Raw genomic sequence first — 22228 nt, forward strand, 5'->3', positions numbered from 1 at the left:
AATATTTTAGAATTCATCTAAAAACTAATGATATCATTCTCACTTCCTCCTTTTATTATGTTATTTGTTGTGTGGAGAAATGGACAAGGAGTATGATATCATGCTTCTTTTATCCTCTCTTCACATAAAATCAATATCTCGATTTCATTGCAGAGTTATAGGTTTAGTTTTGTTACGCGAATGATAAAGAATAATGATTGTTTGCTTGGATCCAACTATTTTCAGCCATGAATGGTGTTGTATTTTTGGGATGAGCTCCTCTTTAAGCAAATCAAACAATTTTTCACCTTCTCTCTTCTGTGGAGAAGATGGTGAGTCACACTTACAAGTATAAAATACATGCTATAGAAGGATTCATAATAACCCTTGTACGCTTAACTGTGGCATCTCATTCTAGTTAGACAGAATCATAGGCAAATTACTAAGAATTAAGAAACAGGCAAGCAGAGTCTCTGTTCTAGTAATTAAAGCTTAAAATTTCCTTCTAGTAATCGAAAGGTTTGGGATATTCCTAATCGGATTTGATTTAAACCTCGTTGATATCATAATGAATAGGCAAACAGGCAACAATTAAATTTTGTTTTATTTAAATTCTTAATCTAGTATTTTCTTTTTCCTAAATTTATTGAAAGCTTGACGAGTCCCAGAATATAGAAAAAGGGTGTTATTTTTTTATATTCAACGTAAAAGTAATAAAATATTACTAATATATTTAGATAGTTGTAAGAAGATTTAATTTTAGGTTTTTTTTAATTCGAAAATACTAATCGGGTTAGTCTTTGATTAGTAAAAAAGTGCCGTTAATTGTACAATTATTCTAATTCATTGAAGTTATGCCATATAGAATTTATGAAAAGCTGTTGCCATCTAATATCTTAAGAAAATATTATGATAATTACAATTTGCAAATAGAAGAAAACACTTAGAATACGTAGACAGCACAAGAATGGCACATTCAAAGGAAGAAGCCATCACAAGAAGAAACCAGTTTTTCTCCTAGTACCCAAATTTCCACCTAACACATAGGTTAATAGTGGGGCCAAAACCTTATATCCAATTGAATGATCTTATTCAATTCTTGACAACACAAGCCACCAAGTTTTCAACCAATTTATCCCCCTTTCCTTTTTTTTTTTTCTTTTGAACAATATAATCCTTCATTTAAAGATTAGATGCCTTTCTTCAAAAACAAAATTTCATAACTAAACAAACACACATTAAATAGAACAGCAGCCACCTTCCTATCTATTGGCGTGGACATAGACATCTCCACATATTCCAACAAGAAGTTTCATTATGCCATCTTCCACATCCTTCAACATTTTCATGGAGAAGAAGAAACGTAGGAGTAGCAATGCTGCTGATGATTTAGCCACTGTAAAAGCAGCTGCATGGGCATGGTATCAACACGGTTCTGGGTCCGAAGGGAAGCCGATGCGCGAATTTGATGCGACAAAAGCCCATTTTCATCATCATCATCGTCATCAAACTTTTAAACCGTCAAGGTACAAGCTGGAAGCCATGAAAAAGATCGCAGAATGTTCAGCACAACGCTCATCCTCATCGTCGCCGTCGTCCTCGTGGCAAATGCAGAGTCCAGTCCATACAGAAGACAATTCTCTTCTCGATGCATATGAAGTGGAGAGAATCTCAAATCAACTGGACTACCTTTTAGAGTCAAGTAGCAGCCGATTGTACAGCAAGTACCTTGACAGGGATATTTATGGCCAGAAAAGCAGTAACAGTACTATTTCATCATCATCAGATATTGATTACAGCACTAGTAGTATCAGGGCAATGAAGAAGAAAAACAAGAAATTCCTGAAAGGGATATGGATGAGGCCTACGGTTGTTTGTGGAACAAGGGATGACGTCGATTCAAGAGCTTTTAAAGGGAGTCAGCCTCGGCCACCCCCGGTACCGGGAAGGCATGTTCCGGTGGTTAGAATGGCAATTTGCCGTAGGCCACGGGCTGCCCATGTCTAGCTAGTTGTGAAGACTCGAACAGGTATATTAGATTTTTCCACCTATTACAATATTTTCAACTGTACTATTAGTTGTAGGAATTTCCTTGTCCCTTCATGGATACTTGTAAATTTCATTGGACATTATTTTTTTATTCAGCCCATAAAAAAGGACTCAAATTTAAAATTTATTCAAATTAAAATATACATTTAATTGTCCGTAAAATTAAATACAGGTATTTTAATATAATATTTTTAAGAAAGAAAATAAATATTCCACTTTTTTGATAGGTATTTTATGTATGTCCTAAAAGTTTGGGAATGTAGAAAGATAAAAGGAGATGGTGAGTAAATTCCCATTCCCCATTCTTGCATTTCTACTAAGATATCATCTCATCCTCCTTCCATCTGTTCTTAATTGTTTAAACCAAAAGTCATGTTGGAGTTACCTTTTACAAAATCTCAGAAGGTGTTTCTTTGTTCTATATGTAGTAAAAGAACCATCTTGAGCAACAAATTGAATTTACATTTCTTTAATATTAAGCATGATTGGACTATGGAGATCATTTAAAAGAAGGGAAGGCAATAGAGAAAAAACTTGTTTTGTTATTTGAACTTTTTAATTAACAACGGAAGAAACTTTTTATTTTTTTTTATTTTTATTCTCTTTATAGAAAATGAAAATAATTATATCTGAATTTAAAAGATTTTAATTCTTCCATTTAAAATTATTTTATTCAAATTAAAATTTAGATAAATGTAGTATGTTATCCAAACTAAAGTTAGATGATTGAAATAAAAAAAAAATTGTGACAAAAAATAATGTAAAATTAAGTAATTATTTACATTAAAACTTACAATGCCATTAGTCTCCTGTAATTTGTAATAATTTATAAATCTAATCCTATATTTTCAAAAAGTGAATTAATTTCCTTTTGATCTTTGTTTTTTTTTTTTTTTGCTAATTATTACTCTCTCTGTCCTTCTTTTAATTAGTGAATAAGATCAAAATCTTAGTTAATAAAAAAGAACCAAAATTAAATTTTATAGTATACACAAAATAGCCATTATAATCTTTATATATTGTGTCTCCCATCTGCACCTACTGTGAACCCGGTTTGGCCACCTGTTGCCATCAAACTCCAAGCCCCTAACTATCAGGAACACTAGAAAACCCGCAGAAAAAAGCGAAAGAATAAAGAGGAAAAAGTGGCGGTCGTATGCCTTTACCATCTTGTCACTGTTATTTTGCAAATCTGATGTCGAAAATGGAATCACTGATCATCGTCTTCGTTGGCACGAGCCAAAAGTTGCTTGATACATAAAATTCTAGTGATCTTCAGACAGTCAGATGTGCATTTCTGGGCTCTTTAACTCATCATCTACTATCCACTACCACCTTTCATCGCTGTTAAATATTTTTTGGCGACCGAATTCTGGCAACCCCTACACGGCGGTTTTGAAGCAAATTACTCCACTCCTTAAACTAAGTCATCACACATAAGTTATATCTGTAAATTGTATATGGATCGTAAAATATGATTTTTAATTAATTAATTAATTTAACAATTCACCATGTTACAATATATATACTATAATTAGAGATGCATTGATATTTTAACAGCGTCAATTTTGTTATTAAATGGGTATCATTTTATTTGTTTTTATTGAACAATTTCAATTTTGTTATTAAAGTATATAATCGTAACGATCGTGGTAGTAACGGGAGGTCTGATTTGGCAAGCTTGAGGCAGGGCTCGTTAAGGACAAAACTCGATCCTCTTTGGTTTTTGTTTGAAAAAACATGTAATATAAGTCATATGACAAGAAAAGAAGCCCAAACCAACAAATGGTCCATAACCCACTTTTCTCACCAAATGAAGCTATGGGTCGCCAAAATTAATGGCTCATTCACTTTCTCTACAAATCTCCCTTTGTTTTCTTAAAGAGAGAACTTTTAGGAGACTTTAACATTCTTAGAGATTTTTGAGAGCTTCTTTCTCAACTTTTTCTCTTTAAATTGTACTACACCATGCACCCCCTATTTCTACTATATTACACTATTGTGTACTATATACTACACCTGCTACTGCTTTCACCTACTATTTGGGCTACCTTTTCTTCCACACGTTGATCTCTCTCTATCTTAGTCCATTTCATTTAGTAAATACATAGATTAAAGACACTAATCTTCGCTTCGCACAAACTGAACCACCTAACAAATCCTCTCATCTATTAATATATATAAATTTTTTAATGAATTAATACCTAATTAAATATTCAATTATGCGTTGATGAATTGATTGATAAAAAAATCTTCAAAATAAATCCATAATAAGAAATCATAGTTAAAAATATTAGTTATATTTTTTTAGAAACTAAGATTAAATTATTCTATAAAAATGAATTTTATCCTTTAATATTATAATTTTCTTAATTATGCCTTTAATTTAATAAATTTTAATTATAGACGGTTCTAATACTAATAATAAATTTAAGGATTAAATTGAATTTATATTATACATTAAGTATTTTAATTGAATTGATTAAGAGAAAAAGAAAAGATAGAAGGATAATGGTAAATGGAAATAAACATGAACAAGATATTAATTTATTTATCTTATATAAATATAAAGTTAAAGTGGTCTTTTAAGAAAATTTTTTGTTGGATTTGTAAATTATGACAATATCCAAAAATAATAATTTTTCTATTATATTATTATTCATGATTATTTCCATTCATATAACATATTCGTAGACAATGTAATTAAATTTTAAAATTTATAATATAATATTAAAAGAAAATGAAATCTACAACAAACTTCTTTAGATTATGAAAAATTTTAGTTCAAGAATTAATTTTAAGATCTTTGGAAGACTCTCTTATTTATAAAATTTTAAAGTTCTTATTTAAATTTAAAAAGAAAACTACAAAAAAGTATTTTGTAGTTTTACTATTTGATAATTTAGAATATATAATTCTTTTAGATAAAAAGAAGTATGTTCCTATAAATCGTGACAAAAAATAAATAAATTTCACCATTAAAAAATCTCGACTTATAAGAATCTTTAATCACTTTTATTTTAATCAATCATCAGTATCAAATTGCTCGTGTTTGATAACATTAGTTTGGAGCTTAATAATTTTTAATTTCTTTATTTGACCATTAAATTAAGGTTTGATAAATTATTGCTTCGATGATATCAATTTAATTGTCAAACAATAACGTTTTGAGTTGTTAAATTCTAAATTTATATTATCAAATATAGAATATATAATATTTACAGCTCATCCAAACCAAAATAGCTAATTCTTATCAAATAATATTTTTTAATAGTAAATTTTTTTTATCATAATTATTAACTATATATATATATATATTTCTTTTAAAAAAAAAAATCACACCCTCAAAATTGTGAAACGGTGAAATCACGTACCAAATTTAAAACAGTCCCCGTATCCAACGACGGCGTATCCAAACAATCTTTAGTTGTTTTTCTCCTTCACGGTGAAACGCTATAATCAAGTTTCACATGATCTCTGAAATCTAAATTCTTCAATTTTCTTGTAAGAAATGTGGACCAAGTGTTTTTTATTTTTATTTTTGAGTTCATGTTAATAAAAATCTATATGTGCCACTTTCAAAATGGTTGTGACGAGTGATCAAGAAATGGATTCACTTCTCTCTAGTTTTGATCAAATTTATGAGGTATTTTCTTCTTATTGCTGTTTGGTTGATGAGAAAGTTAAAGAGAATAGAAACTGAATAGTTGTTTAATAAATGACATTTCATACCTTTTTTTTAAATCTATTTTGAGCAATTTATATTGCTTCTTATTAATGTGAGATTCAATTCAATTGACATTATTATTATTATTATTATTATTTTTAAAATTATCTAATTAAAATAAGGTTTTGTCAGGATTTCAAGAGTGGAATCACAGAAATCCAATGTTTGAGATCAAATTGGAATGCGGAAATCAAGAAAAGAGAGGCTCTTGAACTCACTTGCCAAAGTCTGAAACAAGGTTTTAATCTATCTCTTCTTGTTTCTGTTGCTCTGGGCTTTTACTGTTTGACATTTCTCTTTTTTTTCTTTTCTTCTTTTAATCAAATTGCAGAAAATGAGAGACTGGTGAAGCTGTACACAGAATCCTTTACTAACATGGCTGGAGAGGTATTAATATGCATTTGTAGTTTTTTGTTAATCATACTAAAAACAGCAATTTTTGTTATGTTGCTCAAATTTTAATTCATTTTATGGGTCACAGCTTGATTGTCGTGTCAAATATCAAAGCTTGAAGGAAGAAGTGAAACGACTGAATGATGAGAATCTCAGAAAAGAACAAGTAACTTCACATTACGCTTAGAGACTAGAGTAATTTCATGGGATCAAGTCACTATATTCATTACTTATTCTAGAATCTGAAAATTTTTTATGTGTCTGTTGGTACTGATAAAAGCTTGATTTGTATTATAAGTACTGCCTGGTTGCAATGGATGGTATATCTTTTAGACTTTAAATAACAAGTGGAAATCTGTAAGCAGGAACACAGTAAGACCGTGGAATTGCTTAAGCAAGAATATGAAACCAAGGTTGGAGGATTAGAGGACCAACTCAGGTGTCTCTGCTGCTACAAATATGAGTTTCTTTTCCAATTATGTATTTCTTTTCTCAACAATGTGTTATATTAGAGGCTTGCTAGTTGACAAGGCAACAAGTGAATCAACCATAATGAAACTCCGCCAAGATTTATCAGCACATAAAACTTATATACAAACTCTAGCAAACACCTTGGAACGAGTCCGTTTTGATGTGGAATCAAAATGTGAGGTTCAGAGTTTTGATATGAATTCTTGAGTTTTATCACCACATGTTTCTGTATTTGAACATGAGTAAGCTTAATTGTTATTATGTGATAGACCATCTTGAGACTCAAGATTTGAAGGATTGTCTCCTGGTTGAATATGAAGAGAAAAATGAACTGAACAAGAAACTACAGGATTTGCAAAAGGAATGTGAGTATTTGACCCTGTCATGTCTCATCTATTTAATTTGTTCTACATGTCTTTATGATTGTATGTCCATAGAAATGTAGTTTGAATCAAGGTAACTAGACATCAAGGTACATGTACGAAGCAATTTTCTAGCATTCGTGTTAAAATAGTCGATGAGTTTACAGGAACTTTTACTTTTAGTTCTCTGTTTAATTGCAGTGATGATTAGCAGAACAAAGCTGGTTGAACAGAAGCAAGATTTGTCATCAAATCGTTTTGTTGAAACACTCAAAGCAAAGATTATGAAACTGCGCAAAGAGAATGAGATTTTGAAAAGGAAGCTTTCTCATTCCGTAGAGGGCTTAGAATGAAGCAGCTGAAGGTAATTGCTATGATGCCAGATGTTTTGCTATTGCAATGTTCATTGTATGTACCAACTTCCGTTTAGGAACTAGGCTCAAGAGTTTCAAAGTGGAATGTCAGAGATAAAGTACACAAGAGTTTTAGCAGTTGTATGTCTTTCATGATAGCATGGATTATGCAAATGATCTTTGAATGTGACTGGAAAGGCACCATGAGAAAGAAATTTCACTTTTCATTGACCATTTTGGTGAATTATCAGTAGGTTATTATGGCAAGAGCCTGCTATAGATGATGACTAATGGAAGTCTTTTATAGAAAGGAACATTCCATATATATATGCCAACCCAACCTTCATATAAATGTATCAACCAAAATCACTGCGGGCACCACCTTCATATGAATTCCTCAAGGCAGGAAGCAGTAAATGAGGGCTTTTCTTTCTTTATAAAAAAATTTATTGGTAGATTGTGTATATCTTGCAAAGTATTTATAAAGAGAAAGTAAAAAAGAAAAAAAACATGCTTGTAGATTGGTTCGTGTTTAATTTCGATAACAAAATATTGTCATAAAACTGTTAATTAGCCAATATAATACTTAAATGTTAAAAGAAAAAGTATGTTTTATAAATAAAAAGCCTGCTATATCAGCACCACATTACCAAACAAATAAATGTATCACATCAGCGGATATGCTGATATTGGTGTTGTTATAGTCATATATTGAATTTTATTAATATAATAAATCGCATATATTAATTTATTAAAAAAATATATAGTAAAATCAATATTCTATATAAGAATAATGTTTATATATACGATTTCAATTTAGACTAATTATAAATAGAAATAAACTCTCTACTGTAATAAGTTATAAGTCCCGTCTTAATAAAAAGATATATATATATATATATATATATATATATATATATATATATTGGCTTACTCTAATATTATTTTGTTTCATTAATTTTATTCGCATAATATAATAAGATATTAACATAGTTTATTTTTAGTTTATATCATTTTATCTACAAAATTAAGTATTAAATTCAAAAAAAGATATAGTACTTAAACCTTCATTAAATTATAATTTTTTATAATTATAAGTTTTATTTAGTCCTAAATATATAATTAGAGAGAGATTTTACAGTATTTAAATGAAAAATTATGAAATTTCCTTTTGTTTTGTTTTTTTTGACTTCTCTCCATTTGTAAACATGGTATCATTCTGACTTTTGAACATTTTCTAGTTTTCTTTTTTAATAAAATATTTCTATTTGGAGTTTGATTTTCTATTATCAACTTATTAAGCATCTTTATATATAGAAATTCAAAATAATAAGTTATATTTGTATGATTCATTTCTCATTCTAATTAAATTATTTTTAGTTAAAATAAGTATATATATATATTTTAATTTTAATTATTAAATTTAAAATCAATAATTGAAGTTCATAGTAGATATCAATTCACCCCATATAATTTGTTTGCATTTTTTTTTTTTTTTTTGAAATGAATCTATTTACAATGTCAAACTAACATCAACTGTTAACACATACAAAGAAGAAGAGAATCTCATTCATGGCTACTCTAAAACTCCATAAAACCCGAACCTTCCTTTCTTCTCCAAATAAAAAACCCGTACTCCTCTTCTCCACCTGGTACTCTCCACCACCACCATCGCCATCTCCACAATACCAAGAAGATCCAATTCTCTCAACCATATCCAACGCAATAAAAAACAGTGATACAAAACCACTGCACATCTCTCTTAACAAAATCATCCCTTCCCTTAAACCCAATCACATCATCAACTTAATCAACCAGAATCCTCACTCTTTATCACCGCATTCTCTCTTTTCTTTCTTTAACTTTCTATCTTCATGTCCGACTTTTCGACACACAATTCACTCTTATTGCACAATGGTTCATTTCCTCTCTGCCCACCAAATGCACTCTCAAGCCCAATCTTTACTTCACTTCATCATTTCTCGTAAAGGGAAAGATTCGAGCTTTTCAGTTTTTGCTTCAATTCTTGAAACTAAAGGTAACCATTTCTCTGATTTTGTGTTCGATGGTTTAATGAATGCTTATACTGATTTGGAGTTTTTATCTGATGCTATTCAGTGTTTTAGATTGGTTAGAAAACATAACTTTAAAATCCCATTTCACGGTTGTAAGTATTTGCTTGATAGAATGATTAGAAATAGTTCGCCTATTCTTGCTCGGAGGTTTTATTTTGAGATTTTAGATTCTGGGTATCCGCCAAATGTAAAAAGTTTCAATATGCTAATTAGTAGGTTTTGCAAAGAGGGTAAGATTAATGATGCCCATATGATTTTTGATGAAATCGGAAAGTGGGGTTTGCAGCCTACGGTTGTTAGTTTTAATACTTTGATTAATGGATATTGTAAATTAGGGAATTTAGATGAAGGTTTTAGGTTGAAGAAGGTAATGGAGGAGAGTAGGATTTTCCCTGATGTTTTTACTTATAGTGTTTTAATTAATGGGTTGTGTAAGGATCGTAGATTGAACGATGCAAATCAGCTATTTGATGAAATGTGTGAGAAAGGACTGGTTCCTAATGATGTCACTTTTACCACATTAATTAATGGGCAATGCAAGAACGGTAGGATTGACTTGGCAGTGGAAATGTATCAGCAAATGTTAAGAAAAGGTCTGAAACCTGATTTGATTTTGTATAATACACTTATTAATGGACTTTGCAAGGTTGGGGATATGAGGGAAGCAAGAAAACTTGCTGACGAGATGAATGAGAGATGTCAGAAACCTGATAAGATCACATACACCACTTTAATAGATGGTTATTGTAAGGAGGGGGATTTAGAATCAGCTTTGGAAATTAGAAATATAATGATTAAAGAAGGAGTTGAACTTGATATTGTAGCATTTACAGCTATAATTTCAGGATTATGTAAAGAAGGAAAGGTGATTGATGCAGAAAGAGCATTGAGGGAAATGTTGAAAGCAGGATTTAAACCAGATGATGCAACATATACAATGGTCATGGATGGATTTTGTAAGAAGGGTGACATGAAGACAGGGTTCAAGTTGCTCAAAGAGATGCAGAGTGATGGCCATGTACCAGGAGTTGTGACTTATAATGTGCTTATGAATGGATATTGCAAGCAAAGTCAAATGAAAAATGCTAATATGCTTTTAGATGCTATGATGAATTTGGGTGTAGTTCCAGATGATATAACTTACAATATTTTATTGGAAGGTCATTGCAAACATGGAAACCTACAAGACTTTCATAAACTACAGAGTGAAAAGGGGGTTGTAGCAGACTATGCATCCTATAAGTCACTGCTTAATGAGTTGAGTAGAAGTTCAAAAGATCGCCAGAAGGGATGATTGCTGCAGATCTAATGCAGGTTGGGTTCTTAAAGTGATTCGGTGAAGAGAAGCCATTCCAGAAAATGAGTTTAGAGGAATGGCAGGCCAGTCGTTTATATCTCCGGTTAACAACCATTGACCAAGCATTTAAAGCAAAGACAAGTCGTTCACTTTGGTCAACTGGCGAACTAGCGTATTTCACTTCAGTTTCATCCCCAGAGATTTGGCCAGCTTTTCTATAGGTAAGTGGAATCTAGATGCTGAAATCCAATTCATATTACCCTTCTTTAGGATGTCTAACTATCTAACTCTTACTCTGCAGTTCCATCTACAACTGAAAAGGATTGTGGCTGATGGAGATTTTTCGGCATATGAAAATTGCACAACTTATGACATTTTGAGATTAATAGAAACTTGAAGATTTAGTAAAAAACTGATATACATACATGACTTTATTAACTTACATTTAGGATAAAGTATTTGGAAAGAGTAGATTCTCAAGGAAGTCCCCGAAATTAGCCGAATACATAAATTTAAAGTTGCTTTCTATTTTAATGTTAGCATTGCTTTTAGTTCAAGGTGTACCATTTGTTCATGACTCAATTATCAGTTTGGTACCTTCCGAGCTATCTATCTTCCCTTGATCCAACTTCAGTGGCAATTAGTACTGTTTTTTTTTGGGCTCTTTCCCTAAATGCCATTGCAAAATATAGGGTAACATGTTATAGTTAAGAGTTTTGATTTTCATTCTTATTTTTTTGCCTGCACTAATGAGCTATGCAATGTGGGTATTACTTAAATTCCCATGTCGCAAGTTATTGGACTTGTAATGCTTACCACCTGTCTCTGCAATTTTGTTATATATATATATATAATGATCATCATGCACATCGCAGGAATTTATAGTGAATGTAACTATGAATTGTCTCAGAAAAAGTTTTTGTTTCCTATTTCCCCTTGCAAGTTTCATGAATATTATGGGTAATTTCTGTCCCAGGGATCAGATAGTTTTTTGTGCATCAGACGCTCTTAATTTTAAAGACAATCGCAAGATTTTGTTCTTATTCTTCATTTTGGTTTTTCAAATAAGCTTTACTAGTATCTTTTTTCTCTTAATAGAAAATATAAGAATAAAAATATTATATAATATTAATTAAAATCGGAATAAAGAGTGAAATTTGGCTCGTGGAGGATTAATTCAACTATTTATTTTAATATTAATAATTATATTAAAACCCTTTTATAGAAAGATTTTTTATAAAGAATTTATTATATATAAAGATTTCTTACAGATGCTTTTACCTTACCCATGTTTGGATACCCTATTCATATTTGGTTCATGAAACAGAATAACAATTTTTAAATAATAGAATAAATAGGATTAGAATAATTTTATTTCTAAATAATTCTTATTCCATTCTTGGATTAACTATTTCTATCAAGAATTATAATTAAATATTATATATATATATATATATACATTTGTGGTAGTGGTGGTCGGACGGGTGGTGGTGATGAATAATTAAAGATGATGGTGGATTTAAGATAGACAAATTAAAACTATATTTGGTTGATAGAACAGTTAAGGAATATAATAATTATTTTATGTGGATTAACTATTTCATGATTTAGCCAAATTTGAGTAAAGAATAATAATTCTACAGAATAGTTCTTTTTTAATTTTGTAAAATACACATAATGTAGATTGAAGAACGATTGTTTCGCATTTTAGGAAATAGCATATTTTTTAATTCACTTGATATCATCTTTAATTCAATGTCATTATCTATATATATACTTTTTTAAGATTTATCCATCTACCGTCTTTCGCCGTCGTTACCACTACCACTATATAAAAAGCTTTTAGGATACTGCATTATTCAAGGAATAACATGTCCAATTAAAAAATCTCTAGAGTTTGTAAATAAATTTTTTAATAAAAAAATAATTACAAAAAGATTTCTAGAAAGTTTAAATTATGTGATAAATTTGTGTCCTAATATAAACCTCCTACTTAAATTTTTGCATGACAAGTTAAAAAAATTTCAGCACCCTGACAAATGAGCACACTAAAACAGTTCAGAAAATTAAAATTTTAGTCTTCACTTAGTTGATCTTGCTCTATCAAAAATAGTAAAGACTGATGTTTTGGATATAGGATATGGAGAATCTTAAAACAAATACAAAATGGACATAAGTGCATCATACAGTTTACTTCCGCATATTAGAATGATTGTTAAAAAAATTATTTCACCATTAAAAAAGAAATTTTAAGCATTGTCATATGCATCCAAAAATTTCAAAGTGATTCACTCAATACAAGATTTTTACTTCGCATTGATTGTAAATCTGCAAAGAAATTACATAAAGATGTTCAAAATATTGCATCAAAATAAATTTTTTCTAGGTGACAAGCTATTTTTTCAGCCTTTGGTTTTAAAATAGAACCCATCAAAGGAGAAAAGAATTTAGTTTCAGATTTTCTAACTCGAGAATTTTTGCAAACAAGATATATGGTTCACGAAAATAAAGTAAAAGTAGTTCAAGTTGAACCATAAAAATCCAATAAAACCTTAATTAAAACTCCAAACATAAAACCTATTTCATCTGTTCAACCAATAATTTCATGGATTGAAGCAGTGGCAAAAGAAAAATGAATTTTCTTGTCTCTATAACAGCAATAGATCCAAACGTGGCTTGAGTATCTTACAAAAAACCCGATCTTATGCAGGCGTTGCAACCTCTAAACTCGGTATTATTTCAAACCTAGAAAAAGGAATTTTCCAAAACCATATTTCTTAAGAAGATTCTCAAATCACGATTAAAATAATTTCTCTAAATACCATATTATTTTTTTCAATCTAAAAAGAAAAATCATGAGTATTTTTATAAAAGAAATTTTAAAAACATGATTATATGATGGAAGAATGATTTTTCAACAAAAATCTATGAGTAGCAATTTTAAATTTTTTTTTTCTAAAAGTTGGCATTTTAAACCTTAGAATTTTTCAAAATTGTAATCTTACTACGAGGCAATTTTAGAACATCCTGCCTCAGTAAAATTCAAACTCTTCATAAATGAAGACACAAAATTTAAACCGCTTATTCTACTTACCATATTCTAAAGGTTCTCCACCCTTTAGAATGGAGTCAAGACTTGTCAAATCCTAAACTTTTTCTTATATTCTTCTAAAATAAAATAACCATTACCTAGTCTATAACTACTAGGATTATTAACGGGTATGTTTTAACACCTTCATCATCCAAAATAAAAAAATAAACTCATTCTTAGCTTTTTTTACATAGATACTAAACTGAAATCCAAATTTCCCTTATAGTTCACCTCTCAGTGGTGGAATTTCTTTAGTTCGGTGCATGATCTTCTTATACTAGAAGTAAAAGATTCATATAACCTATTTAAAACCCACTATAAACCTCATGAATCAAAACTCAGGTTTACCTCATTATTTCTGTTTAGCTCAAAGTTTTTCTTACCCTGGATAATGCAGTGGGATTATATGATTATACCGAAAATTATGGTATAATCACACTAGTTCAAAATTCAAGATAAAATAGTGGGACTCTTTCAATGTCTTAGAAAAATTCCTAAAACCAATTGTGAAGCAGGCCAATAACCGGAAGTGTATGAAGACAGACCACTCCATTTCAAGATTTCTTGCACAAAAATCTCATGCTAGCGCTTTGTTTGCAGTAGCTAAAACAAAGGAAGAATATTTTGCAATAATGTCTCAAATATTGCAAAATAAATAAAGATCCCGTCAGTTCGAAGTCCCATCATCTTCTAAACCTATAATAAGTTTGAGAGATGACAACAAAGACGACTGTTTTGAGGTTTTTCCACCCATAAATAAAAGTATGTAAAAGTTATTATAGCTTAATGGGCTTGTAAAATCTTGTACCGCCTAATGGGCTTATTGTAAAAATTTATAAGGCCTAATGGACCTATAAAGACTGAAAACCAAGTAGGGCGGTCTTTAAAAGAAGAATAAATGAAAAAACATATTGTATAGAATCTTTACGGACTCTTTTAAAATATGTTTCTTGCTGACGCTAAAAGACAAAAACCACTCCATTCCATGAGCTGGCATCCACTATACGTCTCCTGCCAACACTAGAGGATAGGAACCTCTCCATGTGACCATGAGCCGGCATCTAAATGGTATATGTAAGAATAGTTAATTCAAAACTCATAAAATAAGAATTATTTATGAATAACTATTCTATTTGTTAAAGAATTGACATTTCCATATCTATTCATTCCATGGACCAAACATGGCTTAAGAAAATATGTTTTTCCTTAAATTGCCGAATAGTAATTCTTCATTTCACCATAGAATAGATATTTTACAAAATTGAAGAATAGCTATTTCATGGAATAATTATTCTTTATTCAAGTTTGCACCAGATTTTGGACAGAATTCTTGGCAACCCAACATAAATTATCCAATACAACACAACGCAGCCATTCAGGCAGTGATTCCTAAGTGGGCTGGGCTTAGTTCAGGTTTTTCTTTTGTTTTTTTCTGAATTTGATTTCTTAATCAATCCTTACTCTAGTGATCTGGGTTAGTGTGGGGCTTTAAAGTTTATGGATCCCCAAGTCTAATCTGCATTCGTAGAGAATGATTCCTAGCCCCATAAAAGGTTCTTGTAGGAAGATGCTTTAGCACGCACTTGGTGATACATTTGATATGATTTGAATTGACAATTACTTGAAACTTATTCTGAAATAAGATGTAGACTGGCTTTATTAAGGAAAATGAGTTGCTTAACAAGTTTTTTCCAGATCTTCCCTCACATTCAAATTGTTTCAATGGCTTAGACCCCATAAAACATACTGTGGATTTTCCCATGTCATGAACCATGGAATTTTAGGGGTGGAAATAGTATGAATTTGAAACTAATTCATACTTTTAACTATAGCCCCTTTTGTATAGTAATATATATAAAATAAAAAAGTTCTTCTTTTAGAAAAATAAAGAAATTGTATTTTTGATTTTCAGAGGACCTTGATTATAAACTTACTTATTCTAAGTGTAAGTATATGATGTTAAGTCGATAAACGAGTAATATTTATTTATTTATTTATATTAAATAACAAATCTTTTTATCAATTATTCGATATTTAAATATAAAATACTCAAATTACATTTCACTCATTTATTCGTTATAATATAAACAATTGGAGGAGACAACTCCTGAAAAAATAAAAGAAAAGTTTAAAAGAACAAACAAGGGTCACAGAATTTTATTACTCACTATAATTTCGTTAGACTATTTCTTTTTCTCTTTGATTCATTTTCCTTTTTAAAATGTTAGTTTAATGAATAAATATCTAAAATATTCTTTATTAGTTAATATAAATATTAATACCTATAAATAATTTTTACTTTCTTGAATTTGAACTTGCAGATTACTGTGCAAACTTTTTCTAAAATCTAATGTAACTTTTTTTAATTCGAATTTCAAAAATAATAGATAAATTGCAAATCCACTAATATTTAAATTATTATGCACTGCTTTGAAAAGTTTATCAAGAATATTTTAATAAGTAAATGATTTGAAATAATAATATTAATTGAAGGAAACTGGACTTTTTAATTATTGTGCATATTAGAAATAATCTATTAAAATTGGAGGAAGTATATATATATATATATATATATATATAGAGAGAGAGAGAGAGAGAGAGAGAGAGAGGAGTAAGCGTGAATGATGGAGGTTGAAATTGCAAGATTTAGGGCCCAGCAGTCAACTATGGGAGGCTTCACTTTCAATTGGAAGCCCCCTTTTGTCTATTTCTTTGGAATTGAAGGTTTGGATTATAGGTGTCGTGCTAATTTAGACTCTTTTTTCCAAGTTTTCTTAGGGTTACTTTCAGCCTTAACTTGCCTTCTTCTGTCATCCAGTATTCCACTTGCACTTAGTCTTATTCACTCAATGTCTGGTCAAACTCTTTTTTTATTATTATTATTATTTTCTTTTAAAAGTGTTCTTCACCAAAGCACTTAAAAAATGTGATTGACTAATATGTCAATTTATCTACTGTAGCTACTATTTGATACAGGAATAGTGAAGTATGACACCCATCAAGTGCATAATTTATATGAATTATTGTACTTTTTACTATATATGTATAGGTTAGGTCTTAGGGTGAAGATTTGGATAGAAATGTTCATTTGTACATCTTTTCAAGTCAATTTTAACTTAATCTTTTATTTTTGTTAACAATTAAAACTGTTGAATTAGATAAAAAGGTTCAATAAAATAAGTTTAAAGTCCGTAATACTTAAAGAATTGGGCTTAAAAGTGCAAAATAAATTCAGTTCTACGGCCTACAATTATTGAAAAAAATACCAAACAGTCCCTGCACTAAAATCATGTCGCTAGAAACATCCCTTTCCTTCCCCAGCAACTTCATCAACATAGGAGGCTGGACTTCACACGGGTACTCACGGGTTTTGAACACACCGAAAAGAAAGGTTTAAGACTGAAAAACGCACATCCACTAAGCAAATCGGACCGGCAAAGGAAGCTCAATGCACTATCGCTACCTCAACCATCGCTTTTCTTCTAGATATGGAGGAACAAAGCTGGTGAGGTTGTCTACGTGAAAAGAACCAACTTCCTCTGTCATTCCCTTGCACCTCCAGCAGCTTCCCTTCTCCCTTACCCACATCCGCCAAATGACGAACTCCTAAAAAATTTTGGTGGGCTCGGGAGGTAGATAAAGTTGCACGATCAATACTGGCAGTCGGCAAAGCGTTACAATCCTTCATAAAAAATATACAAAAGAACCAACAAAACACTCATCCAAGACATCAAATCACAAAAAGAAAAAAAAAAAAAAAAAAAAAGAAATTGAAAAATAGAAGAAGAAAATAAGGGCATGGCGCCTACATGGGAGGTTGTTCATGGAAAGATCCAGTTGCAGCCACCGAACAAGAAATATTTAAATATTTAATTGGCATTTTAACTTATATTTTTTATAATATTTAAATTTTTTTGATGTATCCCTTTATCCAACACGTCGACTTATAATGTATTAGGTTTTAAATATTTTAATATTATTAAAAAATAGAATTAAAATGTTTGTTAAATTATGTCAGGAATTTAAAACATATTAATAGTTGTAAAAAGAAAATTTAAATATTTATAAGTGACAAAGTATGTATTTGGCTTTTTTTTTTTGTTTTAATGAAGATGGGAATGATAGCAAATTCTATTATACATCATATATAGTACTGAGTATTTTATTATTTATATGAGACAAAAGACATAATATTTTTTAAAATATAATTAAATTCCAATAGCTGATGACACAACGAGACCTTATTCATTATTATTTTTACGATGGAATATATGATAAAAATCTTAATATATGACATACATTATCTAGATAAGTATTTTTGGATGAGAAAATTTAAAATTGATGATTGAGAAAGCATACTCGTTCTCCATATTTCTAATTGCACTAAAAGGAAGGGGACAAAGATTGACGAAAGTTCGGAGTGGGCTGCAATTTCACATAGTATATTAAACATGCTCTTTCAATTTTGAAAAAGCATATGCTTATGGCATTCACAAACTTCAATGAAAAGAAAATGATAAATACTAATATATTTACAAATCAACTTATAATAAACATAAATATTATATAATACCCAAAAAAAATATAATTACAACTTGGAAGAATATTTTTAAAATTTAAATGTTTTAGTTGCAGCTATTATGATAAATAGATTTGTTTCTCCGTGAATTGAAAAATATGTTGTATTATATAATTTTTCGAATGTTATCATGTTTTAAAATCTTTTATAATTTCACATTTTTAAGAATTGAGATATTTATATTATTATATAATTTCTAGAACACACTGATTTTCAAATTAATTTTCATTTTTCCAAATGGACAGAGAAGGCATAATGACAAAAACTAAAAGAAAGGCTGGAATAGGCTTGGATTACGCATAATTAACAAAGATAGGCAAAATGTAGGGGACCAATACACATAATTACGTAGGCGAAGCAAGTCAAATTAAGTTGTGACATAAATGTGAAAATAGGAAGCCTACAACAGCCACCCAAGAAGCAAAAGTAGGGGGCTATGTGGTTTAGTTGCTTTCATTTCAAAAAGAAAACGGCTATTCTGGGTTGGGTTGCTAGAGTCCTCTTGCGCAGGAAAGTGAGATTTCTATTAAACCAGACAATTTGGCTGCTGCCATTTGGACACAGACCAAAATATATACATATATTTGATAAAATATATTTTTAGTAATGAATATATATTTGGGCTTAGTTTTTCAATAAATGGGTGAAAGTGATATCATATGCAAAACCCATAACGTAGAATAGAACACATACCAAACACTTCTCCTTTCTTCCTTTGGCCAGCTGTTCTGTTCCTTTCTCTTTGCTTAGTTCTTCTTCTTCTTCTTCTACTTCTTACATGCATCATAGACCATGCTTGCCTCCACGTGTTTGGACTTTATACCATAACCTTTTGTTTATTTTTCTTTCTCTTCTTCTTTTTTCACCTTCCTGGTTAATTGGTAAAAGCAAAAGAAACCATAATTGTGGATGGCCAATATTTTTGTTCTGTTTCATGTTGTAAGTGGTAATGATGAGTGATGATTATTGTTATCCATATCTGCTGCTTTTCTTTTCATTTATTGCTGGAGCTCACAAAGGGGACTTCCCCTATTGCTAGAAAAATCAGATTAAAAATATCATTCATATCAGTAATGTGCCATTATTTATATTATATTAAATTAAAAAATTTATTCAAATTTCAATTTCACAACTATGAAATCTTAGATTAATTCGAAATTGGATTAGAATTACTTCCTATAGCGCTGTAGTCAATCATTTTGATTTGGAAAAAGGACCAGTTAAGCCCCTAACGTTGCCACACAGAGTAATTATAAATATTCTGACTAAATATTTTTATAAAATTAATCGTTTAACCATATTTTTCTGTTTTATGACTATCGTAATTATTTTAATTATAAATAATAATATAAATTGAATTTATATAATATTTTATAATTATTTAAAATATTTAAAAATAAATATTCTTAACATTTTTATTAATTTTTTATTTTTGATATTTTATTAATAAAATAATATAAAAATTATCAATAAATTAATAAAAAATTATACATAAATTTAAATTCTATATGTCAATAATAAGTATATATATTAAAATTAAAAGTCATATGTGTTAGAATATAGTAACATATGTTAAAAAGTTTTTATTAGACTAGATACATATTAATATTTATTTGTTAATTTACATGTACTGAAAGATTCATTTTCTAAATGTATAATGTCCATTAGATGTAATATTCTATAATAATTAATTTTCTTTACATTAAAATATTCATTATCTGTGAACTTAATATTCATCACGGATAATATTCATATGTTCATTTTATTTTATGTATTATTCATCAGTGTTAATATCAATATTTATTATCTGGTACTGCAATTTTCATTGTTCGTATATATAATGTTCATAAATATTTTTAAATGAAAATATTAATTATTTAAGAAAGCTCTTATTGTTTTTGTGATGCTTATTGGAGATTTTTTATGATTGATATAAACATTCATAATTTATAGGCATAATATTTATTCGTCATTAATATAAATTATACCCACTAATTCATTCAAATAAATATATAATATAGACATAATATAAACCGTCCTTACACAGTTGATAAATAAAAAAAAACATCAAGCTAAAGTTATACTACAAATATTTATATTGTGGTACACATATCTTTTCAACAAAATTAAGTTAACAAACAATGAACATTTTATGTTTAAATAATATTTTAAATATTTTATTTTTAAAAAATTTTATGGTAAAAATAATATTTTTACCATTTTTAAGATATTTCTAAGAGAGTCCCGTAATATTTTTATGCCCTAGATCATGTATTTATTAGCTCCCCCTAAGTTCTTATTTAGTATGTGAATCTTCATCTTTTTGTTCCTTTTCTTTTGGCCCTTATGCCATCGAATGACACGAAAACACCCCAATTATAATCATATTTAATTATTTAAGGATAATATATAGAAAACTTCCATTTTAATCTTGCTGCATCCTTGTTGGGCATAATCCGAAAGAATAGGCTTTTGGGTTAATAGAGGTTTCTTAATAGTGGTTGAAAATGTTCAATTATTAGAAATAAAACTATCATTAAACTTTTAATTTATTAAATACTCAATGTTAGATTAATTACACATAAAGTAATTAAAAGACTTACTATATATCTCCAATTTTGTAATATTTAATTATTAAAAATATTTAAAAATATAATTACTTATCTGATAATTTAATGTGAAACAAAAATATTAACTCTTATTTTATTTAAGATGTACTTTATAAGAAACCCATTATACACGTCAGCGTATCATTCAATTTTGAATTACTTTTATAGAGGTAAAAAATAAAAAATAATAATAACAATTATTATTATTGTAATAATAATAATAATTATTAATCTATTATTATAATTATTGTTATTACTATTATTATTCTTGATATTATTATTATTTATTATTATTGTTATTTATATCATTATTATTATTATTATTTTGTGCCATATACCATTTTTGATGAGATTATCCTTGCCTATATCTTGAATATAAGAATAAAAGTAAAATAGTTCATCTAGTTTAGAGCTTAACTATTAAGAATTTATATTTTTTTCAAGTTTGATAAAAGAGAAAAGTATATATACTTTTTTTGATAAAAAAATTTTAAGAAAATCTTGTAAAATCTGTGGCACAATGGAAGTTAACGCAAAAATTAAGCGACTCACTTTGCAGTAATTTACAATGTACAGCCGTTGTTTTAGAAGGTAAAAATTCTTGTGTTGTATTATTGTGAGGAAGCCCAGGAAACGAGTAATCATTAAGAAATGGATTAATATCAATTAGGTAAACTAAGAAAAGCACATTTAACTGGGGGCGGCTACAAAGGGTTAAAAAAGGTGAAATTATGACCGACAAGATCGCAACTTGGCCAAACAATAGAAGATACAAATGGACACGTGCACTGGTTAAAACTGAAAAAAAAAATAAAAGAAAAAAGTAATATAATAATCTTTTAAGAAGGAACACAAAACACATGTATTCATAATCATGCGAATGTCGGGAATTTGAGGTAACAGGTTTCTTTCTCTTTTTTTTTTTTATTTTTTTTTATTTTTTTTTATTTTTATTTAAGGATTTAGTCGGCGGGCGAAACACTTTTGAAATCAGCTTTCTTCTACTTCCCCATGCATCTCATCTCTCCGCCACTCTGTGGTTCCCACCATTTTCTTTCTTTTAATAAAATATTATCACTAAAATCATATTTTATATTTCTTCAGTTTTTTTCTTAAATAAAAAATTTAATTATTTATATTTTAATATTTATCGAAAAAGTGATTTAACTAATTATTTATAATTAAATATATTAGATTTACTATAAAGTAATAATTAGTATAATATGGAATGGAACGAATGAAG

General features: G+C 29.0%; 3 protein-coding genes and 1 long non-coding RNA gene across 4 annotated transcripts; 3 read left to right on the forward strand and 1 right to left on the reverse strand.

The window, feature by feature from the left end:
- Nucleotides 1–2123, forward strand: LOC8275737. The gene has a single exon (XM_002532487.4). It carries the CDS (start codon nucleotides 1297–1299, stop codon nucleotides 1984–1986), a length of 690 nt encoding a protein of 229 aa, XP_002532533.3. The 5' UTR covers nucleotides 1–1296; the 3' UTR covers nucleotides 1987–2123.
- A 3250-nt stretch (nucleotides 2124–5373) lies between these two features.
- Nucleotides 5374–7568, forward strand: LOC8275740 (protein At-4/1). The gene is made up of 8 exons (XM_002532486.3): nucleotides 5374–5674; nucleotides 5888–5993; nucleotides 6087–6142; nucleotides 6237–6314; nucleotides 6514–6587; nucleotides 6661–6794; nucleotides 6889–6984; nucleotides 7183–7568. The coding sequence occupies exons 1-8, from the start codon at nucleotides 5612–5614 to the stop codon at nucleotides 7332–7334; spliced, it is 759 nt and encodes a 252-aa protein (XP_002532532.2). The 5' UTR covers nucleotides 5374–5611; the 3' UTR covers nucleotides 7335–7568.
- A 1680-nt stretch (nucleotides 7569–9248) lies between these two features.
- On the forward strand, nucleotides 9249–11704 carry LOC8275743 (putative pentatricopeptide repeat-containing protein At1g09680). Its single transcript, XM_015727452.3, has 2 exons — nucleotides 9249–10927; nucleotides 11008–11704. Exon 1 carries the CDS (start codon nucleotides 9249–9251, stop codon nucleotides 10701–10703), a length of 1455 nt encoding a protein of 484 aa, XP_015582938.2. The 3' UTR covers nucleotides 10704–10927; nucleotides 11008–11704.
- A 5265-nt stretch (nucleotides 11705–16969) lies between these two features.
- Nucleotides 16970–18066, reverse strand: LOC125370131. The gene is made up of 2 exons (XR_007216013.1): nucleotides 17607–18066; nucleotides 16970–17479 (listed from the first exon to the last, which is right to left on the reverse strand). It is a non-coding gene; the product is annotated as an uncharacterized LOC125370131 (long non-coding RNA).
- Nucleotides 18067–22228: the final 4162 nt, after the last annotated feature.

The sequence above is a fragment of the Ricinus communis genome, chromosome 5 (assembly GCF_019578655.1).
Source record: "Ricinus communis isolate WT05 ecotype wild-type chromosome 5, ASM1957865v1, whole genome shotgun sequence".
In the NCBI taxonomy this organism is placed as follows: domain Eukaryota; kingdom Viridiplantae; phylum Streptophyta; class Magnoliopsida; order Malpighiales; family Euphorbiaceae; genus Ricinus; species Ricinus communis.